Genomic DNA, 20,249 nt, shown 5'->3' on the forward strand with positions numbered 1-20,249 from the left:
TCGCACATAATGTATGTGAGCCATTGATGACAATGGAAATGATATCAGAGGAGACCAGGGTAAGCTTGTCGATCAGAGATGGGACAAGTAAGTATCACTCTTTCCTTCTTGCACCCATACATAGTAACAGCCAAGGCACAGTTGCCAACTCACGCACCTCACATTCCCAAAAACTTCAGTCAATCAATGTCGTTCCAACAATATTTTGATTGGGTTTGTTAGATTGATTGACTGGACAATTGTTTGGAAACTCATCTTCCATTACACAACAACAACAACAACAACAATAATAACAACAACGTAGTATTAGCTTACAACAAATATATATATATTGTTCTTGGATCATTTATTTATACATAACAATGTCATTGTTGCTTGAGGATTCTTGTAAAGGATTGTTGGAGTTGGTCGGTGAATGGGAGGCTACAGTGACCCAACGCGACGATATATGTAAACAATTCATTGGAGAGTTGGAGACAAGAGGACTACTAGTCTATGCAATATTATTCAACCCATCCAGTATCGCCAGTCATACATATCAACCACTACAATATGTATTAGCTATGAAGGTTGCCAGCAACAACAACAAAACTACCAAAGTATGTCATCATCACATTTATATTATATAAAGTAATATTGTACTTACCAATGGTACACAACATTATAATACCCTTTAGGACAAACCAATTGATCAATTGACAGAGGCACTAAAAGTTATGTTGACTCTAAATACCTCTGTATCAACAATGCCAAAAGAGGTCCAGTTGTTTGGTCAACAAGCCGTCTATGCGTACTATCAGGGTATCAAGTTCTTAATAATGATACTCCCTTCTTACCCACGGTCCCTTTACCCATTCCTCAACCTTTACAAGTCTACTGATCAATCAAAGAAGTTTGAGGAAGTATCTACAGCCACGACGACGACGACGACCACCACGACCACCACTACCAAACGTACCTACGACAATAACTATTATGGTACCAGGGACAAGAGACAAAGATCCAACCAAGGTAGACCAAATGTCAAACCAAAAGGATTGGTTGGTCCTCCACCTATGGAAGACCCACTCCAAGATGTCTTTGACCAGATGCCTTCAAGCTGGGGTAGCGCACAAAAAGGATCAATCCTCCTTGAAGTCCATTGACCAGGAAGTTCCTAGTGTCTACGACCATTGACAAGTCAACTTGGTTCGACTTGTCACCATACATTGCTTCAAGAAGTTCATCTAGACCCAGCAATGGATCAATGGTGTAGACACATGGTACATGTCTTCTATTCTTGACTGTGCACATAATGATTGCAGAGTAGGATTGAATTGGAGGGAATTGCCATTCAACAAGTTAGCTATGTTGACCGCTCCTATCTCCAAGGTGATGTGTAATGAATGTATACACCAACTTGGAGTAGACCATACTATCGATAATACCAAATCTAGGCAAGTACTCTTGGAACCCACTATAGTAGTTGGCAAAGTTCTGGCAGAGTGAAGCCACTGGTGGAAGTTGTCCATTGTTTACCTTCAACATATACATGAAGAAGAATAGTGTCACAAAGGCAAGAGTTGGGTCGTAGGCCATTGTAGAGTGACTGAATGGAACCTTTGCAATCTTCATCAAGGCATGGAGTTGTTGTTGGATGTTGACGGGGCATGTTGCCACCACTGATGAAAGCGATGTCATAATCAGAGGTAGTAGTACATCCAAGTAGACCTGTTGACTTCGATTGTCAACTCGAGATGGGAACTTCTTCTTGATATCCCACTCGGACCTCCAACATGATGGTCACTCTAGAGTATACATCATCGTATCTCTTCACCTTGGGCCAACGTGTACAAATTCAAAGACTATTCGATGACCTCTCTACAGACGATATGCTGCTCATCGTGCATATCGATCGCTTGACCAGAAGGAGTGACGAGTTGAACGATATCTGGTCCCAGTTCAAGAACAAGTCAATCAGGTTGGTTGTACTTCAGAATCACATTCATCTGGCCGATGGCGTTCACTACAGAGGTGGCATCTATGTCAACTTTGAAACCAATCGATGGTATCCTCTTGCCGATGGAGAGCTCATTGTCTACAATGGTTTGGAGTGTACAAGACACAAAATGCAATTGAACTCAGTGGTTTGCAAGTTCTACAGCCACACTACAGATAGTCTTGATTCACTGCTCAAGTACTACCAGACTCAAATGAGTTACTCTATAACTCTGTGCAACGATCACTCAGTGTACACTCAAAGGTACCATCAAACCAAGGACATCTTGAGAATGCCAGACTGTGTCGACAATGTATACAGACCCTTCTTCAATGACATGTCCAATGGATTGATTGTGAGTCGGACATCCGTATCTATAGACAACAAGGATCAAACCTATATCATGCTACAATCAGACATTGGAGCCAAATGATTCCCATCCATTACCCGTTTTGAGGTACATCAAGAAATTGCTGCCAATGCCTTCTTCAAGTACCCCGACTCTGTAAGCACAGTTGATCCAAAGTTGATAGAGACACTCTATGATAGTAAGTTGTAATACAATTTGGATACAGTATCAATGTGTGTCTCTTGACTGACAATCTATTATAGAATCTCTAATCAAAGAAGTTTATCAAGTGTGTTGTCAACACAATCTGCCCAACATCATCACCTCTTCAATTGATCGGTTGTTTAGATACCACCATGTATTTGATCACTTTGTCCAACGCTACCTACTGCCAAGCAAGGGCACCCCATCATCAACAACAACAACAACCCCGTCCATCATTGTCCTCTTCCCTCCATACGAGCATATCGTCTCTCTCTTTAATCACATTGACTATATACGATCCATCGATCAAGTACAATACAGTCCAGTCTATCAATCAATCATGGAGATAATTGGTCACAACAACAACAACAACAACAATACCTTGGCGTCCATTATCAACTATCACAATTTCCTCAAACGAGTTCTCTCTACCTGTCCACACTCTACAGTAATCTACTTTCCCACCAAGATCACCAGAGGAAACCTTGTGCACTTCCAATCACACGAACACAATGCCTACCAGTTTAGGACATATTTCCAACTGATGATGTGGACACCCAGTCCCACTGGACCATCCAAAGACACTGATCACCGTTCAATCAAGTCGATCTTTTGCAACAACAACAGATTGGCCAGTCATCCATAGAGTATGAATAGTTTGATCAACGCCATTCAGTATTGCTCAGCATTGCATTTGGGAGACAACCTCCATGGTATGGCCAACACCATGGTACTCCACAAAGATAGAGATCAATTTCCATTGTATGTACAAATCTAATAATAACAACATTTATAACTTTAAATCTAACATTTATTAACGTGTGTGGATAACTCATCGCCGCTGGCTTCGCAACATTACGGAGCTGGCGCTCCTTCATTTCCGACTTCCAAACTCTCCTATCCATAGTTTTATACACTCTTCTTCTTTTAAAAAAGGTATCTGTATCAATAATGTAGAATTGTAGTAGAAATAGAGACTTTAAGATCAAATATTAGAAATACTTTAATCCTAATTAAAGAAGGTTGTTTTCCTAATTCTACTACAATTCTACTTTCAGTACCTGTCACCGCCATAACAGTAAGCACGTTGGAAAAGAGTATCTGTCTAATCAATGTAGAATTGTAGTAGAAATAGAGTTTAGAAGTTCAAAATAATAGAATTAATAACCTTTAATAAATACAAGGACGATCCCTCGATTCTACCAACAATTCTACTTTCGATACCTGTTAGCGCTGTAACAGTTTGCACGGCCAAGAGAGTTACCAGGAGAGTCTCAGCACGTTGGTCAGCACGTACTTCCGAAAGTTCACACGCTGTTCACCGATTGTTCACCGTTTGTTCACCAACTGTTCACCAAGAGTTCACCGAGTGTGGGTGTGAGTGGGTGTGAGGATAGTAACAAATTGTATTGATGATGATTAGGTGCTGTTATGCTACCTCCTCCAAGAAGGTAGACATCTGATGACTTGGTTCGTGCGCTATCTCTTGTTCATCGTCGATATCGACAATGAGTGAGTCGAAAATGAATCGATCCGAGTAAGGGATTGCAGGTCTGAGCTTCAGAGCGATGTAATCGAACAAGTCCTCGCAGTGAGTTCCAGATTCAATGCCGTCGTTAGTTTCATCTAATTTCCGTTTGTTGCCTGGTCCTGGGAATGATATGTTGAAAGGGTTCAGCGCGGACGAGAATATATCACGTGCCTGACGTTCTTTCGGATCGCCACCTTTGTCTCCATCATCACCACCATCGCCAGTGCCAGAGCCCAACTTAATCTTCTTGTGACTTATTATGTGATGCTTGTTGATGAGAGCTTGAAGAATAGACATACCGACAGGTCTGTTGACCTCAATGAAGCTGATAGTGTTTTCTGCTGAATACCAATAGATGATCCAAGTCGTATTTACATCAGTGAGAATTGAAACTACTGGTGTGTGGTCCTTGGACATTTGGCTGGCAGAAATGAGCTGAAGCATTGTCTGGTATCTGTCTCTGGACTCTGGTGCCTGCATCTTCAGCTCGATAGTGATGTTGATATGTCGGTTGACTGATTCAATGTCATTGACCATTGAGATGACAAAGTCTGTGCTACCCATGTATCTCTTTCTTTCGCAGAGGTATGACATGAACTGTGTCTGTGCGTGAACATCGAGCAGGTTGAGGTCATGAAACGTGATGTGTTTGTGGAGCCATGCATTGAAATTGTTCATGTTGTCTGTTTCTTTCCCAGTCCATTTGAACTCGTTTGTTTTGTGATGAATCTTGATCTTGGCAGTCTCCGACTTGAGCTTAAACAAGGATGTGGCACTCTCTAGAATGGACTTGGGTAAGACATGTGGGTGGATGATCAAAGACTTCTCAATCTTGACTCGGTCAAAATGCTTGGAGGTACAGTCCGAGAAGGCGATTTGTTGGAAGGATGACTCCATGACGACATTGGTGAGGGTGATGATGTTGGCGTTAGTTGCCTCCTGTACCTCTATCAACCTATCGAATGCTAGATTGGAGAACAGAGGTCAGTATCGATCGAACACATCACTCGCTCTCACTTCTACTTACGCGCTTGGCCACCACCTCCTCCTGCAACACCGGCTTGAGTGTGTATGTTAGTATTGAATGAAGACATTTCGCCGATGTTGTTTGTACTTACGAGCTTGGACTACTGGTTGTGGGGCACCTTGAGCAGCAAGTAGAAGAAGCAACCTCTGGGGCAGATATCGAATATCGGTGCTGATACTCCTAATTATGGAGAGTCGTTGTTGATCTGTGAGGTTGTTGTTGTTCTCCAATACATCAACTTGTGCTTGGATATTTGGATCGGGGACCCAAGGTTGTTGATGTTGTTGCTGTTGTTGTGGTTGTGGTTGTGGATGATTAGACATGATGATAAATAATAGAGTTGGACAACGAGGAGATAAGAATGAATAGAGTTAGGCAGTGATAAATATGAACAGATAATGTATGTACAGGTAGTTGTTATGTAGTGTGAACAATAAATGAGTGAGTAGAGCTTTTGGTTTTGTGTGTTGAAGATGATCTGCTAGTCCCATTTTGGAAACACATAAACTCAAAAACAAATAAATTAAATCAAATTAAACAATTTATCTCTAACAGATATAACATGTCATTATTCAAAGAGTACTATTGGGACGAGAACTCGGAGTTCAGAGAGCGTCACAAAGCATACATCAAACAAAAGGTAAGATGTGAATGCGGCTTCGAGGTAGGTCGTACCAATCTCAATCGACACAAGCAAGGCTACATCCACAAGCAGTTGATGGCAAACAAATAGGTTCAAAGTGATATAAATTAACATCTCAGTGTTAATATATAGAATGAGTAGATCAACAAGAGACATTGGCGGCAGACTGAAGAAGACGGGCGTGACAGAGATCAAGCTCACTGGCAACTACACCAGAGCAGACATCGAACGAATCGCCCAACGAGACAGCAACACGCTCCAACGATACGGCGCCAACGCGAGGATAGAGGTCGTGCTCGACTACGGCAACCATCAATATCGATCAGGCAAGTTCACCAAGGTAGGCGAGCCGATCATCATGTTTGATCCTCACGAGTAYGATGGCGCACCCATCCCAGAGCCTGACACATTTAAATCGTTCTACATCTACGTACATCAAGCAAAGGGCAAGGCAGGAGGCTGCGACGGCGAATGGAACAACTGCCTCTACCACTGCCTCCACGATGCCTACCCAGACCAGGTGACTGAGCACTACGGCAAGCCATCGCGCCTCAAGATGTTCCTCGGTCTTGATGTCAAACAAAAGGTGTCAATCAAGCGCATCGCAGAACTCGAGGCCAGACTCAACATCAGAATCAACGTCAAAGGTGATCATTGCCACGCCTCCACTTCGAGGGCAACCAGAGAGGTCAATCTGATACTAACCAACGGACACTACAAGCTAGACAAGGAAGGCACCTATGCAGGCAAGGGCATCAGACACATGCGACACAACGAGAGGGACGTCTACATCAAGCCAATCGTATTCAAGTATCTCAAAGGCGAACAGGTCGAGCTCTACGATGGGGATGAGTACTCCACCATCAGCCTGGAGCAGTTCATCAACAAGAAGAGGCGCAAGTACCAAGACAAGTGCGAGTACATCCGCATCCTCTCGGACATGACTCTGGAGGAGACATTGGACTCGTTCAAGGCCGACGCCGATATGCTCAAGGAACACACTAACGGCGTCATCGACATGTACACCACTGGACAGAACATCAACAAGGCTGCGATCAAGCTGTTCCTCTCGTACAATAAGACTGTCAAACCAGAGCCTATCGGTCAGATAGAGGGCGAGTGGATAAAGAAGGCAGCCTATGGCCCATTGATGATGGCGACGCAGTACACTGGCCCCCTCTACAAGTATGACGTCGCTAGGATGTATGCCTCCATCTTGAGGAGCAGCGGCTTCATGATCCCAATCAAGTGCGGCAAGTTCCAGCATCTGACCGATGAGGAGCTTGCAGCCATGCGAACCATCCCATTCGGTATATATCGCGCCACGATCAACGGCAAGCACGGCGAATTCAAGATCAATAAGAACGACTACTACACTCACTATGACCTCATCTTTGCCAAGGAGCTAGGGCTGACATTCAACCTCAAGACCGGCAGAAAGGCAAATGCTCTGATCTACGACAGCTGCTGCAGGAAGTTTGGCTGCGATCTGTTTGGCAAGTACATCGATCAGGTGCTCGGCTGGATTGACGCATGTGAGCCCAAGTCTAGATTAGAGGAGCTCTGCAAGTGTCTCTATCAACGCCTCTGGGGCGCTCTCTCCAAGCGCAACAAGACCAAACAGTGCGTCAACATGGAGTGCGATGCCGAGGTCATCACGACCAGCGACGGACAGAGAACGATCAAGCACATCAATATCAACGTTGACGAGGACTACTCAATCGATCGCATCACTCCAACAGCCAATGGAAGCGCAATGATCAAGTCGGCCTGCAACACCGACATGTTCGACACACCATTCGCTCGCATCATGCCATTCATCATCTCTCGTGGTCGCAAGATGATTGGAACGATAATAAAGGACGACATTGACTGCATCAAGCGCGTGCACACTGATGGATTCGTCTCGACCAAGCCATGGACTGAGAGGACAGGCAAGCGATCACTGGACTACCCCAAGTTGGGCAAGGAGTGTGGCGACCTGCGATACGAGGGCTACTGCCCGAACGCCAATGTCAAGAACATGACCAAACCTGTTGGATCTTTCGCAATTGGAATATGGCAAGGTGAAGGAGAGTTTAAAATATAGGCTACTGGATATAATGGAAGACAGCACGGAGTTGTTAATCAATAGAGAGGGCAAGTTGACCAACGTGATTAATTCAATCACTGATAGCATTCTGAAACAGCGTGAGCAGGATATAAAAGCAGTTATTTCTAAATACAATGGTTCAGACAGCGATTGCGACGACATGTCAGTCGATGATCCCGACGACCCTTCTGACTATGATGAAGATGAGGACACTGACCCATCGATGTTCAGATATCTTGACAAAAAGGACTCAGCAAGGGCATTGAGACAATTGAAGACCTGGTATAAGTGTGCCCAGGAAGATATCCATCGTCAACGAGTACAGTTGGTAAAGGAGAGAGACCAATACAAGGATAAACTTAACAATATGATTGCAGAGCTGTTCTCCATCTACAAGAAATATGGCCCAGGATCAACATTATAATCTCTACTTCCATCATTATGGACGTTGAGATGAAGACGCCTTCATCGGCAGCTACAGCGGGACAGACTCGCCCTGTCCCACTGGACGTAAAGAATACCATCGACAGGAGTGGCAGCAACACCAACAAGTCATACATGCAACAGTACTACGACGAGTACAAAGATGAGATCAAGGCCTACAACACAGAGAGGATTCCATGCACTGTCTGCGGCAAGTTGATCTCGCGGCACTTGATGAGGAAGCACGAGAGGAGGATGCATGGGGGAGAAACAAGGGGCCAAACTCCCCCGGGTCTTTTATAGTGATATTACTCGCTGTCATCTTCCTCACGCTGCTTATCTTTGATGTTCAACCTCTTTCTCAAGAGGTTCACAAGCTTATCGTTGTCAATTTGTTCTTCAGCGTGCAACTCTCGTAATTGTTCTTGCAAGTCCCTGACCTGTTGACGAGACGTACCGAGTTGAGCCCTGGTACGATCGAGCTCCTCAGTTAGATGTCGGACTCTTCTTTGAGCCCTTCGCTGGAATATCTCGAATGCTTCGAGGACATCATCAGAGAGCTCGTAGTTAAGATCTGGTCTGCCACTGTTCCTTCTTTCTGGTGAAGTAACTAATCGAAGGCGATCGATAGCTTCGGGCGTATTTAAGTCAGCCCTAATGGTAGTGTCAATAATAATAACATAACGATGGGCTACTCAATCATGACTTACATGATAATATAGATAGATAAAATGAAATTGGATATGAAAGGACTGATGTCTCTTTGAACATCACACTTCTACAACCCACGCTGGTCGCAATGATTTTGATCTGAAATTTCATCCACATTTCACTTGTTTTTCAATGAGTTTGAAATCGGCAACAGGCACACAACCAACTCCCTTAAGCACCTCCACTGACCATTCATTCTCTTTAGTGAAAATGTTGTGCAAAGAGTGTAATAGACCAGGTAAGTACACAGGTAAGACTGCTGTGAAAGGTTCCCAAATGTGCAGTGGATGTAGGAGGAACGCCAACAGAGTCACCTACAAAGTGGAAAAGACAAGGATGAAGGAGGGCAAGGAGATTTACATCAACAAGGTGGTCGAACAGCATGGGTACTGGACTGCCAGAGTTGGACATCTCGAGGAACTCGCTCAAATTGTACCGGCTGTCAAGGAAACACGGGATGCTTATTACAAGAGTATCTCCCTTGAGCAGGGTCTTGAGCGCCATATCCACCCTAACGTATGGGCTGGAATGGAAACGTCATCTGAGGTTACCCATGACCTCCGATCCACAATCCTTGCGTCACAGCCGGACGTGAAGATGACATAGTGTTGTATTTGTTGTTATGATTACGGGGCATTCGGTGCCTCATAATTATTTCTTTCGCTGCTACACGTTCCGCAATCACTCTCCCTTAGTCTACTGGTCTAGAGCACATCAGAAGCGCGCAACATCTAACTCCGTGTTTATCAACACGATACAGCAAACAAAGAACCATTATCACAAGTAACCAAACCTCTTGTACCTTTCCTTCATCTCTCTCGCCTTCTTCTCCTCTCTCCTCACATCACTGTAGCCAGTCGCCTCTTTGAATGGCACGCCTCGATATCTATTCAACAGGAAACGCATTGCATGATAACCGCAGGTGTCGGTGTTGACAGCCTGGTCGATCACTCTGTTAACTTTAAACTTTAAATACACGTCTGGATCGATCTCTTCAATCAACTGTTTCATCCTCCTCATAAAGTCAGTGCTTGGGTCATCACCAAACGAGTCGTAGTACTCGATCGACTTGTCGCCCTTGGCATCGATATAACAGGCGACCCAGTGACTGCCCGGCTGACTGCTCTTGTCCAAGTTCATGATGAACGACATGTGCTGCTTGGGCTTCAACTCATCCAGTTGATCACTCGCGATGACGCCCTCAAACCCATCATTGGCGTATGGCTGCATCAGCTTGTCGATCTCGTAGTCGTAGAGGCCGCCATGCTTGCGCCCGCTGCCTTTCTTCATGCCCTTGACCTCATTATAAATAGAGTCCATCCAATTCTGTCTTTCGCTGTGGCGCTTGAACACCTTCTTCAGCTCATTGTACAGCTGCTGTGAGGCGATGTCGCCGTCGTAGTATTGCTTGACCAACTCCAACACCTCAGGTGCCAGTGACGTTGGGATCGGTTTGAGAGAGTCCATTGCCTGTAGTCTCGCCATCGTTCCTGCTTCTGATATCAGTTCTCTCTTGAGTTTATTTCTCTCCTCATAGGGCACGTTCTTCAAGTCCTTCCCAAGGTCATAGTTGAGGTTATTGATTGGGTATCCTGTGTCCAAGTAGTGCTGGCATGGGTCTGCTCAACGAGGCCATGAGTTGCGTTCTGCCTTTCGATCAGTCGGTCGTAGTTGTTGTGCTCAGGCGCCTCGTCGTTCACTGCCACTCCCTCAACCTCCTCGCGGGGCAGTCTCGCCACACCCTCGTCGATYTCCTCAAGCTGGGGCGGCTCCATGAGTTGTGGGAGTAGTGCCGGTGCCGGGAGCAGTGGTCGCTCGTGATCCTTGATGAGCGCCTCAACCTTGGCTCTTGTCTGKTGCTCCAAGTCTCTCGCATTCTTGAGCAGCGCTTCCCTGTAGTTGGAGTCYTGTATTGATCTGATGTACGCACCCTCTGTCGGTGTGATTGGAGAGCTACTTGATGCAGCGTCATGTCGTCCTGTTAGCATACTCCTSGGTGGGGCGGCGGTTGTCGCCTCTCGTATCAGCTTCTTGATCAACTCCAAGTCTGACTTGTGAGAGTTGATGTACACCTTCTTCTGCTTCCTTCTGATGTACCTACCATTCTTATCACGTCGCAACCGCGCTGGTCTGATCTTCTTTATCTTGACTCTGAGCTTCTTGCCTTTGGTCTCGTTGATCTCTAGATGGACTTGATGTCTAACCATGATACATATATATGATCGTTAGAATTTAGTCATTAGATTGTGTTTGAGGATCGCTGACAGAGGATGCATTGGACGTACGAACTGTTGTTGTTGTTGTTGCTGCTGCTGCTGTTGGACAATTGGAGCTGCCGGGGGTGGGGTCGGAACTTCGGGCTCTGCCTTGGTCTTCTGCATGTTGTTGGTTAGGTTAGAGAACTGCTGCATCAGCTGATCGAATTTCTTATCCAACTCATCTGTCTTGTTGACTCGTGGCTTACGTACAGTCTTGGGCTTCTCAGTCTCGATCACTATTGGTTTAGCTGCGGTCTCGACAATTGGTTGTTGTTCCGCCTCTGGTTCATCATCAGAGTCATACAATACATATTGTGATTGTTGTTGTTCTTTCAATGCTCTCTGTTGTTCTCTCCACTTGGCCAAGTTGGCTGCTGATCCGGCGTAACCTTTCTTTGTTTGTGGCATTATTATATAGTTGTATTACAATAAATATCAAAAATGAGTCTGATCACCCACAAGAGGATCTTTTATGTGAACTCACTGAACAGGTTGGCTGGCACGATCTCGCACTTCACTTATGCGATCGAGAATTATGAACACGATGAGTTCGATCGCGTTGCCATCTTGCAAGCATGCATCCCCAAGTCATTTTACACTGTGCCAAGGAATAGAAATACACTTACACTTAGAGAAGGCGATGATGAGGTGCTCATAACAATACCTGATGGCAACTACTCGAGGCTCTCGCTCCAAGACACGCTGCAGACAATATTAACAGATCAATCACCCAACAAGTTGACCTACTCGATCACATGGCCAACATCCAAACAACCTAATACTGGTAAATACACATTCATCGTATCAGACACAAAGATGGACGTGTCGCTCATATTTAATGATGCTGACCTATTCCATCACCTAGGCTTCAATCAGGACAGCATCAATCGCTTTGATGGCGGCGAGCTCACTAGCACCAACGTGATCGACTTGCAGATCGAGAACATATTGTACATCCACTCGGACCTATGCAGCAATGGATCAGATGATGTCCTGCAAGAGGTTTGCACGGCTGGCGTCCCTGACTTTGCGTATGTAAACTGGACAAACCACAACTTGGAGGCATACTCTAAGCAGTTGGTATCAAAGACTAAAAAGACGTTCTACATATATTTAACAGACAAGGATGGAGTCGAGATCTTCTTGAATGGCGTCGATATGAACTTGACGTTGATATTGTACAGGCGCAACGACATCTACGAGCTGACACGAGGATATATTAATTATTTGTTGGTCAAGGATCATGAGAGTATCGAAGTGAATAGCGAAATTTGATCAGAACAAGCTCCAATCAAATTAGGCTTCGCGACATCTAGAGTGACACCTCCACGAGAGTATAGAGGTTGGAAGCCAAATATAATCGATCGTTACAATATATAATAGATGGAGAACGTCGTTTCAAAGGAATTAGATTACACGCCCCTGCTCGTTGCCGAACCTGAGTATGAATATACGAGGCTGTTCCCGCAGTCAGGCACAACATCAACAACTGTTTACTCTGGTGGCAATGACACAATCTTTGAGATCCCACCGTCCAAGGCATACAACTTGTCAAGATCATACTTTAGGTTCATATTCAATCTGCCTGGCGTGGCAAACAAACAGACAATGATGTTTGCTGACTTTTGTCCATTCTTCAGACAGATCCAGGTGTATACAAGAGGTGGTTTGGATTTGATGAATCATACCAACTTCCATCTCCACGCCAAGATGGTGACAGTGAGGAACAAACCATTGGTCGAGACAGAAAACACATTCGCATCTTTTAGAATGACGAGCGATCAATATATGATCCCATGTCTTTCATCCAAACTACCAAACTCATACGCTGGAGCAATGGTTTACAACCCCAACTACACTGGAGAGGAAGCAGCAGTCCCTTATGTGGAGCCTAGGTATTTACTTGCTGGGGATGGCGCTGGCGGTGAGACCAATGTTGTTGTAACAATCCCATTTAATGAACTCTATGAATCAATTCTCTGTGTTGACAAAGACATCATGTTGAACGAGACACTCCTGGTAAGATTCGTTTGGTCAGAGCTCGCTAATATCGCATTCGCTGCTGATCCACCTGCAGCACTCCCAGATCCATCACCAGCAATTCAACCACCCCCATCACCAAACCCAACAACTAATCCAGTTGCATTGCCCGCACCAGCAGCATTTAATGTCACAAACATGGCGATTTATCTGGCAGTGGAAAAGAACCTCGCGATTGTAAATGAGCTCCAGACCAAGATATTCAGTCCAGATGGCTTCTCTTTGATGATACCATACTCCTACTCTTACCAAGCAGCGCTCACTGGACAGAACCAATCGGTGACTCTCAGAGTCAATCGACAAAATGGTATGACGTTGGAGAGGATCTATCACAGTCTTTTCCTAACACAAACTGCAGCTAATACAGCCATTTACAACAATAACTGGAGAAACACCAAGTTGGATCACTTTTACACAAATATCAACAATAACAGGTTAATGCAATATGATTATTATTTGAACCTTAACGATGATTACATGGCACTGAGATGGATCCTCAAAGACTCGTCACTATTGACACCGAGAATCCACAACAGGAACTGGTGCTGGATTGAGGAGTTTGGAGACGGCACCTCCAACTTCAACAAGGATAACGCTATCACTGGTATTGATCTCAACCTTGGTGAGCAGAAATGGGATTTCATTGGTTTCCTCAGCGAAAATACCAACTTGACACATCAATCAACTGTGGTGTGCAAACGTAAGCTGGTCATCACACCTAATGGCCTTGTTTTGGTGTAAATAATCTCGCGAAGCTTGATTTAATTGAAGAAATCTCCAATTAAATCTCTGGTAGTTAATATAAATGGGATACTCAAAAGAAATGTGCATAAAGACAGTGTTTATCAATCTTGTTTTTCCAGCTGATGGAGATGACCCTCCAGTTGATAAAAGAATATCTGTTCCAATAAATGTTGATTTTGTACCAGACCAAATAATTGTCAAGTCATATGAAGTTATGTACAGAGGTGATACCACCAATCTTATTCAGGTACGATCTAATTTAATACCTGACAACATTTTGTGTTGTAGCACTGAGCAGATATGCTTCCTTTCCCCTAACTACAAGTTCTTGAACAAAGCAGGAAGATACATTCAAGGAAATTATTATTTTGAATGTGTGAATGAGAAGGGAGGACGTGTTAAAGAGGCGGTTGCTGTTACAATTGCTTTAGAGTTTGTCAAGTATGGGGACAATAGTATTACCTAAATAATATAGATGATCAAGCTAAAAACAATAAATGACGTAGAGGTAGAGCCAATCAAACTACCAAAACAACCAAARAATATTAAAGGATCCAAACTCTTCAACCAGGTCAATGCCAACATTTTGATATGTGCGCCAAAGAACAGTGGGAAGACTGTAACCATCAAGAAGATAATTGATGAGTGTGCAGGCAAGAACACCAAGGTGATAATATTCTGCGCCACTGTAAACAATGATCTCAGTTGGGTGGCCATCCAGGATGACATGACCAAACGTGGGATTGAATTTAAAACGTACACAAGCATCAAGGATGGCAAGATTAATTTATTGGATGAATTTATTGCTTCTTTACAACAACCGGCTAGTCCTCAAGTTTCTCCTGGCGATCCCAACAAAATGCCATTGAGAGACCCTTCTGTCCCAATGATCAGGTCTTATCCCCTGATCGGGCCATACGGTCTGCCACCTCCAAAAGAACCTGCCAAGCCAAAGTATGTTGCTCCAGAATATATAATTATTTTTGATGACCTGAGCAACGAGTTAAAGGACCCTTCCATCCCCAAGTTGATGAAGATCCATAGGCACTTCAGTTCTAAAATTATTATTAGCACCCAATCATGGAAGGACACAGCGGCCTCTATTCGCAAAGGTAACCTGGATTATGTATTATTGTTCAAAAATATCAATGACGACACTCTTAAGATAATATATGACGAGTTGTCTTTGACGGTATCATTACAAACGTTCATGAAGATGTATCAGATAGCGACCAATAAGAAATATCATTTCTTTTACATCTCACGCAATGGTGATGATTTCAGGATGGACTTCAATACCAATTTTCTTGTCAACTAGTATAGAAATGTACGCAGTTCCAGTCGCTCATCAAAGAGCAGCTTTAATTGATGCCTACGGAAGTGGGCGCCATCATCATGGTGGAATGATTAGTGATTTTCATCACCCTAGACACACCAGCCTAGGAGGACAACCATTGCCATTTGGAGTCCATCCAGGAATGCACGGTGAAGGTTTCTTTGATTGGATAAAAAAGGCACACAATGCCATCAAAGAACACAAATTTATTAGCAGGGCAGCCAAAGCATTGGATGTTGCCGGAGTTCCATTCGCTGGGACCGTAGGGACGGCTGCCGAGTCCCTAGGCTATGGTAAACCAAGACGTAGACGACAAACAGGGGGCACAAGTTATGGCATAGATGGAGGAGCCAAACGTAAGCGCAAGACTGGTGGGGCCAAAATAAAGAGTAAGAAATAAATTATTTAGTCCATTAGGCTCAATAATTTATTGTGCGCCACCATCTTATTCATCCAAAACATAACTCACTGTAGTTGGAAAAACAACTAGGACCTGATCATTTGTTTTGATTGACGATCCATCTTGTGCAGTGATAATTAATTGTCCATTCACGCATAACATCCTGGATGGAATTGGCACATTAATTTGATAAAATCCAGGTGTCGTGGTCTTTCTCCAGACTTCAAATGGTATGAATGGTTCTGACCTAATGAAATCATTAGCACTAGTTGTTGGAAAGGTAATTCCTGTGTATGAAATTGAAATTAGGTTTCCAATTCTTTGCATGATCGCGTTACTATCTGCAAGGACATTACCATAACTCTATTTGAAGTTTGATCGATGAATTTCATAAATCTTTAGAGGAATTGAGTTGCCCAAGATGATGCCCTCTGTGAATGTCTTTACACCATGTATCATTTGATCAGTCTCTGATATGATAATGTTGGCGCTTGGAGCAAATGTTGGGAGATTGATAACTGATTGATTGTCAGTTTGGACGTTTAGAGTGATCTGGTCCTCCACTCCAAAAGTTATTTGATTGGTGTTGGACTGTATGTTGAGTTGGTTGGTGATGATGAGGTTGTCAAGTGTGGTGATATCAGGAGACTCAAAATCGTTAAACAAATCGATGTAAGACATACATGATCTAGAGTACGATTAGAAATCCAAGAATTTCGTCATCCTATCCCATATGAATATCCGCGAGATATTCATATGGATTACTATAAAACTTTTGGTCTGAAAAAAGTGGACAAGGATTACTTGGACAGGCAGGAGCTCTACAAGTTGTATTTACAGCCAAAGAAAGACAAGGGACCAAACATGCCACATTATCAAGTGTTTGAAACAGGATTGAAACAACAAGCGGATTTATTATTCCTTCCAGAAGACGATGGATACAAATATGCTCTTGTTGTTGTTGACTTGGGCAATCGGCTGACTGATGCTGTACCATTGAAGGCAAAGTCAAGTGCTGCTGTGAAAGAGGCATTTGATGTCATTTACAAGAGAGGGATATTGGTGATTCCAAAGCAGATACAGATGGATCCAGGTAGTGAATTTAAAGGTGAGACCAAAAAAATGTTTGAAGACAAGGACGTGTTTGTTAGGTATGGTGTTCCTGGCAGGCATAGTATGCAGGCAATGGTTGAGGCTAGGAATAAAACATTGGGAACTGTGTTGATGAAGAGGATGACTGCTCAGGAAATTTTGACAGGGGAGACCAGTAAGCATTGGGTTGAGGACCTGCCAAAGGTTATAAAGGCAATGAATGAGAGGTTCAAGGTTGACTCAAAGAAAAAGAAACCAGTATCTGAATGGGTAACTTGCAGCGGTGATTCTTGTCAGGTGTTGGATGAAGGGACCAAAGTTCGAGTCAAATTGGAAGAGCCAATAGATTATGCCACAAGCAGGGCTCCTATTCACATAGCATGACTCGAAGTTCAACCGAAACTGATTCTTCATATCCAATTGGCGCCATCTGGACACAATACAGTACGTATAAAGGTAGCGACAAGGTCAACGAACGAACAAACAAACAATCAATCAATCAAATTAATACCTTATATTATTATTATTATTATTATTATTATTATTATTACATATTTACATAATGTCTAGTGATTCTGAATCATCTACATCATCATCGTCTTCGACGCCACCATCATCGGCCTCAACCCTCGTCGCATCCAGGCGCTCCAACCACTCTGAGGTCTGGGAATTCTTCGAGCGGGAGATCACCTACTACACCAAGGCGCAGATTGAGAGCTTTGGCCCCAAGAGCAAGATCAGGAAGAGTGCCAGACCAGACGAAGAGAGTGGTAGATACAAGGTTGACCTTGCCTGGTGCAAACGTTGCACAGGCAAGAAGGCGTGCTACAACATGGCAAGCGGCAGCACAACCAATCTGTGGACACACTACACAGACAAGCATGCGCCCAACCTCTCCATTGCAATGGACAAGTATATAACAAATATAGATATATATATATGTATAACTGTATAATGTATAGAATGCCCGCTTTATTAGTGTATTATGAATGATGTATATATACTGATTAGATGGAACATGGAATAGTGTTCTGTAGATTCCAGGATGATGACTCAGCAATGATAGAATGTATGAGTCATGGTGACACATCGTGAATCGTATGTGACAAGTCGTCACACTCACCTCTTCTTCTTAGAGGTAGACTTGCTTGACTTGGACTTAGTCTTGGACTTGGACTTGGAAGGTTCGTCTGTTGATTGATTGATGATGTTCTTGAGATTGTAGGCTTGAAGGATGTCTACACAATGAGTGAGATTATCTGATGTTTCCCATGTTGCATTGGCTTCATCGTATCCAAACCACTTGACCAAATACTCGACACTCTTGTTCCTCTTGGTGCGGTGGTTGATGATCCTTTCCACCTCGTGTTCGAGCTCTCCATCTATGATCTCGCCGTCTGGCTCAGAGTTTGGTCTCTCCTCCTTCTTGAAAAGGTCATCAGCGTTCTCAATGTATAGTTTGATGTCACTGACATTGAATGTTCTGATACGCTTGGCTGACTCTGGTAGGTCGACTTCGACCAATGACTTGTTGATGATGCGCGCAACCTTGAATGGACCATAGTAGTTTGCTAGCAGCTTGCTCGATGTCTCCAACTGTCTCTCATAGCTTGATGGGAATGACTTGCGCGTGACCAACACTCGTTCTCCAACTTTATACTCATGTGCTGTTCTGCCTTTCTCGACGTACTTGATCTGTTTGTTCTGAGCGTCGATGATGTTCTCCTTGATTGACAAATGATAGGTGTTCAACCATTGATGACGTTCTTCTGCTGACATGCCATCGCTCTTGATGCCAAAGTTGAGTGGTGTTCTTGGATCAAAGCCATACAATGCTTTGAATGGTGTCATTGCCGTTGATGACGATACTGTGGTGTTCATTGCAAACTCCAGTGCTGAAAGATGTTCGTCCCATCTCTCGATGTCCTCGAGTGTCTTCTTGATTCTGTTCTTGAGTGAACGATTGGTGATCTCGGACTGACCGTCTGTGGCTGCATGTCCGCTTGTTGACATGTTGAGATGTGTACCCAATTGTTTGAATATCGATTGATAGATCTCTGCTGTGAACTTGCTATCTCGATCTGAGATCATCTTGACAGGAATGCCAAACTGTGACACAACCTTGTTGAAAATGATCAATGCTGTCTCTTCATTGTTGATAGTGATGTGACAGGCTGTCAGCTTGCATGTCTTGGAGAAGGTGTCCACGATGACCAAAACATTGTCAAAACCATTCTTTTTTTTATATTTCACACAGGAGCATATACACTCCTGGCTTCTCGATTTATTGCATTTGCATTTTCGATATGTTTTCACTTCGACCCTAGGGCATTTTTGTGGGGAGTGATAGTTGGTGTTGTCTTGTGATTTCGCACTTTCGAATTTGGACTCCAACTTGAGGTCTAGTTCGGGTCAGGGAAGCTTGACTTTCAAAGTAAGTGCTGCAGTTTACCGTCATGCCAAGGACACAAAACCATTCTTTGACTTTGGGAGTTTAAGAAAGTCCAGGGAAATGATGTCAAATGGTTTGTCAGCTGGTGAGTTGGGATACAATGTCGATTGTTTCTTGATGAGCTGATTGCGCTGACATGAGTGGCAGGAACGACAGTAATGTTCAATGACTTGTAACATTGATCTGAAGATGTAGTACGGTCTGAGTCTGAGATAAGTCTTCCTTGTGTTGAAATGACCGGCATACAGGCTGTCGTGTGCCTCTGAGATGAGCTGTTGAATGATATGCTTGTCTGTGATGATGAGTCGTCGGTCCTCGCCTTCGACCAAATAAGATAGTCCATTGATATCAATCACGGTGGTGTCTCGTCTATCCTTAAGTTGTTGAATGAACTCGTTGTTGATGCTTGATGTTCTGATTTGATCTGTGTACTTTGATGGTAATGGTGACTCGTAATCCTCTCTTCGAGACAGGGCATCCGCAGCGCCGTTGGAATTTCCATCCACATGATCAATCTTGTACTTGAATCGATTGAGGTACTCCAACCATCTGAACTCCTTGGGTGACAGTTGTTGCTTGTCCTTTAAGTACGTGATATTGAGATGATCAGTCTTGATCAATAACTCTGAATCGATGAGCATGCTCTCATACTTCTTAAGTGTCTCGATGATTGCCATTGTCTCTCTGATTGTTGTTGTAAACATCCGTTCACTCTCGTTGAGCTTGCGTGAGAATGCTGCGACCAATTGAAGTGACCCATTGTCATCACGTTGATTGACAGTTGAACCCAGCGCAATGGATGACGCGTCTGTGTACAGTTCCAAACACTTGTTTCGATTAGGAATAACCAATTGACTCTTGTCACTGATTGAATCTTTGATAGTATTGACCAAGTATGTCTGTTGCTCAGTCAGCTTGATGTTGCCCTTGACCTTTGCCACCTCGTACAGTTCACTTGTCCACTCTGCC

The 20,249-nt window shown here is 43.8% G+C and overlaps 12 protein-coding genes across 12 annotated transcripts; 5 read left to right on the forward strand and 7 right to left on the reverse strand.

Annotated features, from left to right (window-relative positions):
* Positions 1–1,053: 1,053 nt before the first annotated feature.
* On the reverse strand, positions 1,054–1,680 carry SAMD00019534_119130 (hypothetical protein; the record flags this gene model as incomplete). The annotated part of the gene is made up of 2 exons (XM_012892838.1): positions 1,054–1,283; positions 1,416–1,680. 2 exons carry the CDS (start codon positions 1,678–1,680, stop codon positions 1,054–1,056), a joined length of 495 nt encoding a protein of 164 aa, XP_012748292.1.
* Positions 1,681–1,775: 95 nt separating this feature from the next.
* Positions 1,776–2,411, forward strand: SAMD00019534_119140 (hypothetical protein; the record flags this gene model as incomplete). Its single annotated transcript, XM_012892839.1, has 1 exon — positions 1,776–2,411. One exon carries the CDS (start codon positions 1,776–1,778, stop codon positions 2,409–2,411), a length of 636 nt encoding a protein of 211 aa, XP_012748293.1.
* A 1,549-nt stretch (positions 2,412–3,960) lies between these two features.
* SAMD00019534_119150 (hypothetical protein) lies at positions 3,961–5,412 on the reverse strand (the record flags this gene model as incomplete). The annotated part of the gene is made up of 3 exons (XM_012892840.1): positions 3,961–5,027; positions 5,090–5,122; positions 5,181–5,412. 3 exons carry the CDS (start codon positions 5,410–5,412, stop codon positions 3,961–3,963), a joined length of 1,332 nt encoding a protein of 443 aa, XP_012748294.1.
* A 453-nt stretch (positions 5,413–5,865) lies between these two features.
* On the forward strand, positions 5,866–7,821 carry SAMD00019534_119160 (hypothetical protein; the record flags this gene model as incomplete). The annotated part of the gene is made up of 2 exons (XM_012892841.1): positions 5,866–6,072; positions 6,178–7,821. The coding sequence occupies 2 exons, from the start codon at positions 5,866–5,868 to the stop codon at positions 7,819–7,821; spliced, it is 1,851 nt and encodes a 616-aa protein (XP_012748295.1).
* Positions 7,822–9,735: 1,914 nt separating this feature from the next.
* On the reverse strand, positions 9,736–10,425 carry SAMD00019534_119170 (hypothetical protein; the record flags this gene model as incomplete). The annotated part of the gene is made up of 1 exon (XM_012892842.1): positions 9,736–10,425. One exon carries the CDS (start codon positions 10,423–10,425, stop codon positions 9,736–9,738), a length of 690 nt encoding a protein of 229 aa, XP_012748296.1.
* Positions 10,426–10,508: 83 nt separating this feature from the next.
* On the reverse strand, positions 10,509–10,946 carry SAMD00019534_119180 (hypothetical protein; the record flags this gene model as incomplete). The annotated part of the gene is made up of 1 exon (XM_012892843.1): positions 10,509–10,946. A coding segment is annotated over one exon (438 nt), but the record flags the coding sequence as incomplete, so codon positions are not given.
* A 237-nt stretch (positions 10,947–11,183) lies between these two features.
* SAMD00019534_119190 (hypothetical protein) lies at positions 11,184–11,624 on the reverse strand (the record flags this gene model as incomplete). Its single annotated transcript, XM_012892844.1, has 1 exon — positions 11,184–11,624. One exon carries the CDS (start codon positions 11,622–11,624, stop codon positions 11,184–11,186), a length of 441 nt encoding a protein of 146 aa, XP_012748298.1.
* A 33-nt stretch (positions 11,625–11,657) lies between these two features.
* SAMD00019534_119200 (hypothetical protein) lies at positions 11,658–12,491 on the forward strand (the record flags this gene model as incomplete). The annotated part of the gene is made up of 2 exons (XM_012892845.1): positions 11,658–12,000; positions 12,082–12,491. 2 exons carry the CDS (start codon positions 11,658–11,660, stop codon positions 12,489–12,491), a joined length of 753 nt encoding a protein of 250 aa, XP_012748299.1.
* Positions 12,492–12,599: 108 nt separating this feature from the next.
* On the forward strand, positions 12,600–13,997 carry SAMD00019534_119210 (hypothetical protein; the record flags this gene model as incomplete). The annotated part of the gene is made up of 2 exons (XM_012892846.1): positions 12,600–13,563; positions 13,624–13,997. The coding sequence occupies 2 exons, from the start codon at positions 12,600–12,602 to the stop codon at positions 13,995–13,997; spliced, it is 1,338 nt and encodes a 445-aa protein (XP_012748300.1).
* A 3,393-nt stretch (positions 13,998–17,390) lies between these two features.
* Positions 17,391–17,855, forward strand: SAMD00019534_119220 (hypothetical protein; the record flags this gene model as incomplete). The annotated part of the gene is made up of 2 exons (XM_012892847.1): positions 17,391–17,740; positions 17,840–17,855. 2 exons carry the CDS (start codon positions 17,391–17,393, stop codon positions 17,853–17,855), a joined length of 366 nt encoding a protein of 121 aa, XP_012748301.1.
* A 98-nt stretch (positions 17,856–17,953) lies between these two features.
* SAMD00019534_119230 (hypothetical protein) lies at positions 17,954–19,111 on the reverse strand (the record flags this gene model as incomplete). Its single annotated transcript, XM_012892848.1, has 1 exon — positions 17,954–19,111. A coding segment is annotated over one exon (1,158 nt), but the record flags the coding sequence as incomplete, so codon positions are not given.
* A 177-nt stretch (positions 19,112–19,288) lies between these two features.
* SAMD00019534_119240 (hypothetical protein) lies at positions 19,289–20,203 on the reverse strand (the record flags this gene model as incomplete). The annotated part of the gene is made up of 1 exon (XM_012892849.1): positions 19,289–20,203. A coding segment is annotated over one exon (915 nt), but the record flags the coding sequence as incomplete, so codon positions are not given.
* Positions 20,204–20,249: the final 46 nt, after the last annotated feature.

The sequence above is a fragment of the Acytostelium subglobosum genome (assembly GCF_000787575.1).
Source record: "Acytostelium subglobosum LB1 DNA, scaffold: scaffold36, whole genome shotgun sequence".
Classification (NCBI taxonomy): Eukaryota; Evosea; class Eumycetozoa; order Acytosteliales; family Acytosteliaceae; genus Acytostelium; species Acytostelium subglobosum.